The sequence below is a fragment of the Lynx canadensis genome, chromosome B1, assembly GCF_007474595.2.
Source record: "Lynx canadensis isolate LIC74 chromosome B1, mLynCan4.pri.v2, whole genome shotgun sequence".
Taxonomy (NCBI): Eukaryota; Metazoa; Chordata; class Mammalia; order Carnivora; family Felidae; genus Lynx; species Lynx canadensis.
Window position 1 is genome coordinate 102515973 of NC_044306.2, and position 12484 is coordinate 102528456.

Sequence of the window (12484 nt, forward strand, 5' to 3'; positions counted from 1 at the left end):
GCAACTTAGGCAGTAAACACTGCACTTAATTGTAGGAACACACAATTAAACAAAATCCAAAGGAAAATCCATTTTTGAAGTCTTTAGAGAAAAGATACTAGATAAATCTAAGTCTAATATACTTAAAACCACCATTTACTGCTTATACCAACCTTGTATATTTACAAAGTTATCCTACTGGATCTAAGGAAAGGTCACATTTCTCTTCTTGATATGTTCAATTTTTAGTGATAAGAGTATATTGCAAAAGTAGTTGGTAACATGAAGCCCAATAGTATAGATACTACTCTTGACAAGTTTTCCTATAAAAGTAACCTTGATAAAACAACTGTTACCTTGGAACACAGCTATTCTTAAGTGCACCTCTGGAAGCTGACTTCTAGGAAATGATATGTAATACTCAGAATACAGTTGGCTAGGAAGATCACCAATACCAACAATGGGAGATCCAAAGAGTAGGCCTACTTTTGCCTTGTATAACTATAAAAAACTCATTAGTCTTATCTGGCTTTAGTTAAATCATCTGCAAAACAAAGGCAGATTATAATGAATTCTACCTGTAAGACTGCTCAAAAAATTGAGTTGAACAAAGTAACACAGCTCTCTCAGAATGATGTAAAGATAAAGATAATAAAAGATTAGCACAAGTGACAACACATTACCATCTACAATTTTGGGAATTTCTTTAGTAATAATCCATTCTCCAGGCTGTAGCAGAGACTGTCCGTAATACATGTCAGACTCTGCACTCGTGCTTGAAAACGCAGAACTACTGGAAGGTGTCAACTCTTCAAGTTTGAAGAAATCTAGGCCAGTTACTGTGCCACCAAAGAATCTGCAGCCACCAAGACAACCACATTTGTTCTTACACCTCTTATTCTTCAGGGTATCGTCTGGCCACAAAAACCACAACCTAACAGAACCCAAAACAGAAAGAAACAAAAACAACAACATAACAAAAACTGATTAAGAAATAAAAAACTTTTTGGCAAATAATTAAAAATAAGTTAATTGTTAATATTTTTAAAAGACAAGGTAAACACAAACATAAAAGTTTATTTTTATTGTGGAATGTCTTTTTAACCATTTTGTCTTTCTTAAAAAAAAAAAAAAAAAACAAAAAACAGTCTGGGAGGTACCTGGGTAGCACAGTCAGTTAAGCATCTGACTTGATTTCAGCTAGGTCATGATCTCACAGTTCTTGAGATTGAGTCCCAATACCTGCTTCATATTCTCTCTTCTCTCTCTGCCCCTCCCCCCTCTGCTTTCTCTCTAAATAAACCAGTAAACATTTAAAACAAAAACCCAGTATCACCATGGTGAGATGAAAGTAAGCAGGAACAGGAAGAGAGATGTAGCATATGCTACAAACATATATATATATGCTAAGTATATATATATATATATGTTAAAAAAAGCAAATATTAAAGATCAGACATTTAAATCCAATTTTAAAATAGCAGTTTTAAATATTTTTATTTAAATTTTATTCGAGAATATTTAAATATTCTCAAAAGGACTAAAAATTTTAAACATTAATGTAAAAAGTGGACAAAACCATGGGTACAGATTATACTTAATAATTTATCACCGTTAGCACTTCACAGCCTATTTCACATGGTAAATACACCAAAATACTATAAATGTGGGACAAGTGGGAAATTATTTCTCAATAAGGCCAAAATGATGTATAAGGCCAAAATGATGCATTCTATCTTTTAGAGAAAAAAACTGTAATAATTTTGTAATAAGGACTTCAAATGAAGTATTAAGAATTAAGACAATGGGAGAAAATGTATGTAAAAGTCTTCAGGCTCTGTGAGTGGTCCATACATAAGCCTGTCAGTATATTAACTATCCTCTTTCTTAAAAAAATATAATACAAATATAGGAGACATATCTTTATTCCTCTTTTTTAAACTTTAAATGATAAAACCATCTCATACTAAGTCTGTTTTGCTAAACATATTTACACGCATTATCTCACTGTTTCCTCAGGGCCCTCAAGGGAAGACAGAATAGGTATTATTATTTTCATTTTACATTCACTCATTTATATTTCTTGAACATATCTATATGTGCCTAGTATTGTGCTAGGTGAAAATGACAGTCTTATCCATTTAGAGTACAGAGGCACAGACAAGCCATAAACAAAAATATCTAATCATAAATTATACTGAGTGCTATGAGGTAATAAAAAAAAAACAAAACAGGGTATTGTGATAAGGAAAAAGAAGGAACCTTTCAAAAAGTAATATTTGAGATGTGAAAGATGAGATGAAATATATCAAGTTAGAAGTGGAACATCAGTCTAGAGAAGACAGAAGGAAAAATACATGAGAAAGCCTTAGGATTAGTGAAAATTTGAGGTATTACTGCAATTAAATGTTATCAAATGCAAATCACTTCTCCATTATAAAGTATTAAGATTCAGTCACTAAGCAAACTATTTTACGCACTATCAAAATAAAAGATCTTACATATTCCACACACAGTTTTTACCTCATTTGTGTAGCAAAAAGCTTAGCAAAATGCATAGATTTGCAGTCATCTAGACATGGGTTCTAATTCCAGTGGTGCCACTTAATAACTCTAGGATTTTGGACATGTTAGTTAACAATTTCTGAGCCTCAGTTTCCTCAACTGTAAAATTATGGTCTGATATACCTAATAAGACTGTTTTGAAGATTAAATGGTATAACATATGTAAAGCTCCTGATATAAAACCTGGAATACAGAAGTTGCATAACAAATGTAAGCTCCCTTTCCTTACCTTTATTATAGTTCAGTGCACTAGTTCTTAAACTTTAGCTTGCATTTGAATCACCTAAAGGACTTATCACAATATGGGGAGCAGGGCACCACCCCCAGAGTTTCTGAATGAAGTCTGGTAAGGTCTTATTATATAAATTTCTAACAAGTTCCAAGGACACACTGGTGGTGGTGGTTTGGGAAGTATACTTTTCAAAAACACTGACCTAAAGAAACTAATGACCTTTGTGTCCAGCAACTTCTCCAATTATATGAAAAAATAATATATCTAGGCCCCAAAACTCCTGGGAATCAAATATACACAAAGGCAGCCAGCCAAAGCTGAAGATCAGTGAGTTACCTCTGATACCTACATGCTAGGAGAGGCAATTACCAATATGCCTAAACATGCCTACCTGTTCTTGCTGGGTATGCCAAGAATGTGAAGCTCTGACCAGGCCACTTCTCAGGGATGTACTAGCAGTAAACAACCTTAAAAGATGAGGTAATGTCTCATCCTGAAATAGAGCACGCTTGCTTCCACTTACTACAAAAGTGGTAAAGGGCTGCCTGGGTGAGCCAGTCAGTTAAGCGCTAGACTCTTGATTTCAGCTCAGTACATGATCCCACGGTTGTGAGATTGAGCCCGCATCAGGCACAGAGCCTACTTGGGATTCTCTCTCTCCCTCTCTCTCTGCCCCTCCCCCACTCACACACACGCACGCGTGTGCATGCTCTCTCTCTCTCTCAAAATAAATAAATAAACGTAAATAAGTTTTCCTTATGCAATGTATGGGGCAATATGACACACTAAGAAGTTATTTGTTGTTTATCATTTATCTGAAATTCAATTTTTAAAAAAAAAATTTTTTTTTAACGTTTTTATTTATTTTTGGGACAGAGAGAGACAGAGCATGAATGGGGGAGGGTCAGAGAGAGAGGGAGACACAGAATCTGAAACAGGCTCCAGGCTCTGAGCTGTCAGCACAGAGCCCGACGCGGGGCTCAAACTCACAGACCGCAAGATCATGACCTTAGCTGAAGTCGGACGCTTAACCAACTGAGCAACCCAGGCGCCCCTGAAATTCAAATTTAACTGGGCTTCCTGTATTTCATCTGGAAACCCTACTTTGAGGGCACAGAGAACCAATGCAAGCACATAGGACTCTGGCTAGTGCTTTTGCTTTAAGTAATAAAGTCCTTTGTCTCTGGCCAGAGGTCTTGTGTTTTCTGCCAGCACCCATGAAACTGTGGTAGGCTAACTTGTTAGCTTGCACGTAGGATAAAATCCCAGACTCTTCACAATTATTAACCAATGAGAGCACTGAAACCAATCTAAATGGTTGGATTTACTGGAACACCTGGAACCTGAATCACATGATGCCACCTCCTTAGCTTCATCAGCACCTTGTTCTACCATCTCAGCTAATTAGACACAAGCACTTTGTTCACATTAACTGGCTTCCTGAGAAATAATTATCAAAGAAATCAAAGTTTTTAAAACAATATTCTCCACACATGAGCTTCCATACTCACTTTTTTTTTTTTTAATTTTTTTTTTCAACGTTTATTTATTTTTGGGACAGAGAGAAACAGAGCATGAACAGGGGAGGGGCAGAGAGAGAGGGAGACACAGAATCGGAAACAGGCTCCAGGCTCTGAGCCATCAGCCCAGAGCCTGACGCGGGGCTCGAACTCACGGACCGCGAGATCGTGACCTGGCTGAAGTCGGACGCTTAACCGACTGCGCCACCCAGGCGCCCCAATACTCACTTTTATAAAATGTCAGGATCTTAAAGTAACTTAAAAGATAAATGTAACCTCAATAAAAACCTCAAAAGAATTTTTTAACTAAAAAAAACAGTTCTTTGGGAAAATTAATAGATAAAAATACCTAAACATTTGTGATGAAATGGAAAAATAAATGTGTATTAGGTATGAATTTTTCTGTATTTGAGAAGATATTTGCAGAAAAATCCAGATAGAGTTAAAAAAAAAAGATAAGAAAAAAATAAGAAAATACAGGTGCCAAGGGATTACTAGCAAAAGAAATACTTCCTCAAATTAGTAAAAGAATTACAAAGGGGAAAACTGACATATTTTAATATACAAAAATTAAAATCTGTAAGATTAAAAAAATTAAAAATGAAACAAATTGCAAAATATTAGCAACAGGAACTATTAAAAGGATGGTAATCTATAAAGAGCTCTTAAAAATTTTTAAGAAATACAATATGCCAATAAATAAATAGACATAGAATAATAACGTGCAATTTACAAATGAGGAAATAAAAACAGCCAATAAATACATGAAAAAAAGTGTAAATCTCAGAAATAAAGAAATGCAAAATAAAACAAAGAGATACCACGTTTTAATTCTCATCAAACACTTAAAGGGCAGCAAAGATGCAGTGAGACAGAGATGCTCCTAAAAGCCACTGGGAATATAAACTGAAATAATCTTTCTGGGAAGTAATTTGGGAAGGCATATCAAAAGGCACCCGTCACATCTCTTTCTAAAGAAACTATTTAAAGGGAATTTAGGGGTGCCAGGGTGGCTCTTGATCTGGGTTCAGGTCATGATCTCACAGTTTGTGAGATCGAGCCCCACATCATCTTAGCGCAGCTGTCAGCCCAGAGTTGGGATTCTGTCTCCCTTTCTCTCTGCCCATCCCCTGTGCGCTCAGGCTGTCTCTCTCTAAAATAAACAAACATTAAAAAGATAGTTAAAAAAATAAAAGGAATTTAAAGACCATGTGAGAAAAGATTTTATGTGCAAAACGTTCCTCTATTATTTAAAATGCTAAATTTAGAAACACTATCTACATATTTAATATAACAAGGGCAATGGCTAAAGTACAATTTATCTTTCTAATTGTGTATTATCATTTATTTGAAAGGAACTTTATAAAATTTTCTATTATTTGGGCAGATGGTTAGGGTGTAAGTTTAATACAACATGCTGAATTTTAAAATATAAATACAAGATGATCTCAAGTGTAAGAAAGATACACTAAAAATACGGGTAAGAAATATGACAAATTCAGTGTGATAAGGTTATGGAAATTATTTCCCTCTATTTCGGAATAGTTTCCCCTATTTTAAAAACAAGCTCAGGGTGCCTGGGTGGCTCAGTTAGTTAAGCGTCTGACTTCAGCTCAGGTCACGATCACACAGTTCATGGACTGCAGCCCCACATCGGGCTCTGTGCTGACAGCACCAAGCCTGCTTGGATCCTGTGTCTCTCTCTCTCTTTGTTCCTCCCCTGCTTGCTCTCTCTCTCTCAAAAATAAACATTTTTAAAAAAATTTTAATAAAATAAAAATAAATAAAATAAAATAAGCTCATATTAACTTTATAATGGCAGAGATAGGGATGGAAAAAGTTAACCTGGTATTTTATTTTTTATTTTTATTTTATTTTTTTATTTTTTTAAATTTACATCCAAATTAGTTAGCATATAGTGCAACAATGATTTCAGGAGTAGATTCCTTAGTGCCTCTTACCCATTTAGCCCATCCCCCCTCCCACAACCCCTCCAGTAACCCTCAGTTTGTTCTCCACATTTGTGAGTCTCTTCTGTTTTGTCCCCCTCCCTGTTTTTATATTATTTTTGTTTCCCTTCCCTTATGTTCATCTGTTTTGTACCTTAAAGTCCTCATAGTGGTGAAGTCATATGATTTTTGTCTTTCTCTGACTAATTTCACTTAGCATAATACCCTCCAGTTCCATCCACCTAGTTGCAAATGGCAAGATTTCATTCTTTTTGATTGCCTAGTAATACTCCATTGTATATATATACCACATCTTCTTTATCCATTCATCCATTGATGGACATTTGGGCTCTTTCCATACTTTGGCTATTGTTGACAGTGCTGCTATAAACACGGGGGTGCATGTGTCCCTTCAAAACAGCACACCTGTATCCCTTGGATAAATACTTAGTAGTGCAATTTCTGGGTTGTAGGGTAGTTCTATTTTTAATTTTTGAGGAACCTCCATACTGTTTTCCAGAGTGGCTGCACCAGCTTGCATTCCCATGTCCTGGTATTTTAAATGGACATTAGTCAGTAAGAGGCTCTGGCAACTTTTTGAATGGCAGATAAAATTATTTCTTAACAACCTTTCCTTAGGAATTAGGTCCCATATTTTTTTTTAGTCTCCCCTGCAGTCATGAGGGCCCATAAAAGGAATTTTGTAGAGTACACAGTGATAGCAATGATGTTTTCTAGAAATGATGAATTGGAAGTGGATGGCTGTCGTGGGAAAGAAAGGAGGATAGTGCTCTATAAAATGTTATTTGGGAACCAACAGTTTAAACTCATTTCACTGCTAATACACATAGTATGAGCTTAGAAATACATTAAAAAACAATGTTATTTCCAGCAACCACACAATTACCACAGATGAGATATATAATGTATTTACTTAAGTATCAAATTCTTATATATTCACTGAGGTGTACCCGGCACAATCATATTTTGTCTTTATATAAAATATTCTTATTCCATTCCTAACAGTAGAATTTGCTTTATAATTATAGGCTAATTTTCATCTGAGCTTGGGACTATTACCATCCTTAAATTTAACTTACCTCTTAGTTCTGGCATCATGAGTTTCTAAGAAATGTCTTTGGGCCTCATGTTTAGAATGATGATCTGCAGCTAATGCAATATCAACAGTAATGAGTCCTAAATTGGCTGACCCAGCTTCAAGCCAATAGGCCCTCCGTAGCACTGCAGGCTGAAGTCCAACTCTGGAATTATTTAACTGTTCAATGTACTGTCTCACTTGAAAATCCTGAATTGCAGCACTTATTCCTTCCCCAACCGACTGATTGTGGAGATTACAGTTCGCAACTCGAATTGCACCCATCTAAATTGAATGAAGAGAATGAAATAAAACTGTGGTCTCCATATTCTTAATCAACTTAGAATAAACTATAGAATAGGCAATTATTTCAAACTGCATGAAAGAAGAAGAAAAAGAAGGGAAACAGAAAAGATACATGCAACAGAATGAAAATAGACATTCAATTAAAAACAAAAAAGAGGATAAAAGGAAAAGAACGTAAGTCCAAAGGAAAACAAAAGAGAGAAGGAGGAAAGAAAAGTTATAATGGTAGGAAGTAATAAAAATTACAGACTCTTAATAAGGCTTAATTTTAAGCAGTAACCCATGAAGCAGAGGTGGCAAATAGATGTTTGCAAGAGCCAGGCAGGATATAAATATATAATACCTAAAGGCACTTAAAATCAAATCTTTTAAAAACACTGCCAATTTAATCTCTGCCATAAAAGCAAGCTACACGTTTACATCTCTGCCATAAAGCAAGGTCTTAATAATTCAGTTAGAGTGAAATAGTAGTGAAAGAAAGTATGCCTTAAGAAACACACCAGAAGAGAACACGGACAGGCAAAACACCAAGAGCTATCTCCTGGGATTCTGTAGTGTTTTGTGAGATGGCAAATTATAAATGTGTGTTCTATTTCAAGAAATGGAGGTATGGTTTGGTAAAAAGGAAAAAGAACTACACTAGCCAAGAAATAGACAAATGTGTACCTTTAGATTTGTAGCACAGCCATGCTCCACAATATAAATATCTGCTCCATCTACTGCTAAACGAGTCATAGTATATTTCAAATCATCTGAAGTTGGACAAGGCCCAGGAATACAGCTCAACTAAAATGGAAATGAAATGAGTGTTAATTTTTCACCATTGATTCACCATTTAGATACTTATTAAATAAAATTCTGGCTACATGTGTATTTTTAAAAAGTAGTCAATTAAATTTCATTTTTTATAATGATAAATGAAATCACCAGTGATTAAAGTCTTGCCAATTAGAAACTAATCATAAGTAAGCATGTACCATTTCCATTCAAATGGGCAAGTAGCTGGTCTAAATTGACAGAATACATATATAACTTATTATTGAAACTCACAAAGCCAAAGTAAACTGATAAGTAATAAATGTCACCAGATTATAAGAACTGTACAGCAGTTTAAAATTGTAAGATTTTCTTATGAGTACTCTATATTATACACACACACACAATCTTCTTTTTAGAAATATGTCAACTGTAAATTTTATTATGACGTCTAGAATAATCCACAGAAATTTAACATTGCTTTACTCCTTTTTTATTTTTAATTTTTTTTTAATGTTTATTTATTTTTGAGACAGAGAGAGACAGAGCATGAACGGGGGAGGGTCAGAGAGAGAGGGAGACACAGAATCTGAAGCAGGCTCCAGGCTCTGAGCTGTCAGCACAGAGCCCGACGTGGGGCTCGAACTCACGGACTGTGAGATCATGACCTGGGCCGAAGTCGGACGCTTAACCGACTGAGCCACCCAGGAGCCCCAACATTGCTTTACTCCTAAAACAGATTTGGTCATGGTTAGGTTGGAAGAAAACATACATATCACCTACTTCAATGAACTTCTTGAGGGAAATGGCAGCACTGAGTAAATTATTGGCTCAATAACATGCAATTGCTCATTAGAGGCAGTTCTAGGACTAGAACACAGGTGTCTTGTCTTATAATCAGTTTTCTATAATAATAAGGCATACCTTAGAGATATTGCGGGTTGGGATCCAGACCACCGCAATAAAGCAAATATCGCAATAAAGCAAGTCAAATAAATTTTTTGTGGCTAAAATCAAAAACACAAGAAACAGCAAGTATTGGCCAGGATGTGGAGAAAAAACACTGTTGGCAGGAATGCAAACTGGTGCAGCCACTATGGAAGACAGTATAGAGGTTGCTGAAAAAATGAAAAATAGAGCTATCCTATGATCCAGTAATTGACTACTGGGTATTTACTCAAAGAATATGAAAACACTAATTCGAAAGGATATATGCACCACTATGTTTATTGCACCATTATTTATAATAGCCAAATTATGGAAGCAGCCTGAGTATCTACTAACAGATGAATGGATAAAGATGTAGTGTATACACACACACACACACACACACACACACACACACACGTGTGTGTGTGTGTGTGTATACAATGGAATATTAGCATAAAAATAGAATGAAATCTTGCCATTTGCAACAACATGGATGGATCTAGAGAGTAAAATGCTAAGCAAAATAAGCCAGTTAGAGAAAGACAAATACCATATGATTTCACTTATATGTGGAATTTAAGAAACAAATGAACAAAAGGAAAAAGAGAGAAAACAAAAAAAGACTCAACTATAGAGAATAAACAGATGGTTACTAGAGAAGCAGTGGGGGGGGGGGGGCGCTGAATAGGCAGAGGGGATTAAGGGTACTCTTGGTAAGTACTGAGTAATATATGGAATTGCTGAGTCACTACACTGTACACCTGAAATTAATATAATACTACATGTTTTTATAGTGGAATTAAAATAAAAATTAAAAATATTATTAAAGATAAAAAATAATTTTTTTGGTTTCTTAGCGCACATAAAAATTACATTTACACTATTTACTATAGTCTAAATGTGCCACAGCATATGAATAGGAAATACGTACATGACTTTATTGCTAAAAAATGCTAATCAGGGGCGCCTGGGTGGCGCAGTCGGTTAAGCGTCCGACTTCAGCCAGGTCACCATCTCACGGTCCGTGAGTTCGAGCCCCGCGTCGGGCTCTGGGCTGATGGCTCAGAGCCTGGAGCCTGTTTCCGATTCTGTGTCTCCCTCTCTCTCTGCCCCTCCCCCGTTCATGCTCTGTCTCTCTCTGTCCCAAAAATAAATAAACGTGGAAAAAAAAAAAAAAATGCTAATCATCATCTGAGCTTTCAGCAAGTCATAATTACTGATCATAGATCACTGTAACAAATATAGTAATGACAAAGTCTGAAATACTGCAAGAATTACCCAAATGTGACACAGATGGAATACACATTCTTCTTGAGTGCACATGGAACATTCTCCAGAATAGATCACATACTGGGACACAAATCAGCCCTCAACAAGTACAAAAAGATCGAGAGCATTCCATGCATATTTTCAGACCACACCGTGACGAAACTCAAAATGAACCATAAGAAAAAATCTGGAAAGACAACAAATAATTGGAGACTAAAGAACATCCTACTAAAGAATGAATGTGTTAACCAAGAACTTAAAGAGGAAATTAAAAAGTATATAGAAGCCAAAGAAAATAATAATACTAGAGCACAAAACCTCTGGGAAGCAGCAAAGGCAGTCATAAGAGGGAAGTATATAGGCCTTCTTAGAGAAGGAAGAAAGGTCTCAGATACACAACCGAACCTTACACCTTAAAGAGCTGGAAAAAGAACAGCAAATAAAACCCATAACCAGCAGAAGATGGGAAATAATAAAGATTAGAGCAAAAATCAAAGCTATTGAAATAAAAAAAACAAAAACAAAAAAACAGTAGAACAAATAAATGAAACCACGAGCTGGTTCTTTAAAACAATTAACAAAACTAATAAGCCCCTAGCCAGTTTGATCAGAAAGAAAGAGGAGAGATCACAACCAACACTGCAGAAATACAAACAACAATAAGAGAATACTATGAGCAATCATATGCCAATAAACTGAATAATCTGGAAGAAATGGACTAATTCATAGAAACATATAAACTACCAAAACTGAAACAGGAAGAAATGGAATATTTGAACAGACCCATAACCAGTAAAAACACTGGATTAGTAATCAAAAATCTCCCAAAAAAAAACAAGAGCCCAGGGCTGCATGGCTTTCCTGGGGAATTCTACCAAATCTTTAAAGAAGCATTAACTCCTATTCTTTTGAAGCTGTTTCAAAAAATAGAAATGGAAGGAAAACTTCCAAACTCATTCTATGAGGTCAGCATTACATTCATTCCAAAACCAAAGACCCCGCTAAAAAGAAGAACTACAAACCAATTTCCCTGATGAACATGAATGCAAAAATTATCCACCAAATACTAGCAACCAGATCCAACAATCTACTGAAGGAATTATTCACCACAATCAAATGGGATTTATACCTGGGAAGCAGGGCTGGTTCAATATCCACAAACAATCAATGTGATACATCACATCAATAAAAGAAGGACGAGAACCACATGATCCTCTCAATAGATGCAGAGAAAGCATTTGACAAAATACAGCATCCTTTCTTGATAAAAACCCTCAAGAAAGTATGGATAAAAAGGTCATACCTCAAAATCATAAAAGCCATATATGAAAGACCCAACACTAATATCATCCTCAAAGGGGAAACACTGAGAGCTTTCCCCCTAAGGTCAGGAACATCACAGGGATGTCCACTCTCACCACTGTAATTCAACACAGCATTGGAAGTCCTAGCTTCAGCAATCAGACAACACAAAGGAAGAAATTAAAAGGCATCCAAATAGGCAAAGAGGAAGTCAAACTTTCACTCTTCATAGAGGACATGATACTTTATATGGGAAACCCAAAAGATTCCACCAAAAAACTGCTAGAACTGATCTGTGAATTCAGCAAAGTCACAGGATATAAAACAATGCACAGAAATTGGCTGCATTTCTATACACCAACAATGAAGCAACAGGAGAGAAATCAAAGAATCGATCCCATTTACAATTGCACCAAAAACCATAAAATACCTGGGAATAAACCTAACAAAAGAGGTAAGAAACCTATACACTGAAAACTATAGAAAGCTTATGAAAGAAATTGAAGAAGACACAAAAAACAAAATGGAAAAATATTCCGTGCTCATGGATTGGAAGAACAAATATTGTGGAAATGTCAAT

General features: G+C 35.7%; 1 protein-coding gene across 8 annotated transcripts in view; it reads right to left on the bottom strand.

Moving 5' to 3' along the window:
• Positions 1-12484, bottom strand: part of KIAA1109 (KIAA1109 ortholog) — a 225473-nt gene that overhangs the window by 121610 nt on the left and 91379 nt on the right. For all 8 annotated transcript variants that reach the window (XM_030313128.2, XM_032592904.1, XM_032592907.1 and 5 more), the window contains 3 exons: positions 8314-8433; positions 7346-7626; positions 663-913 (listed from right to left, as the gene is read on the bottom strand). In XM_030313128.2, the coding sequence (XP_030168988.1) occupies positions 663-913; positions 7346-7626; positions 8314-8433 (652 nt within the window). The remainder of the gene's footprint in view (positions 1-662; positions 914-7345; positions 7627-8313; positions 8434-12484) is intronic.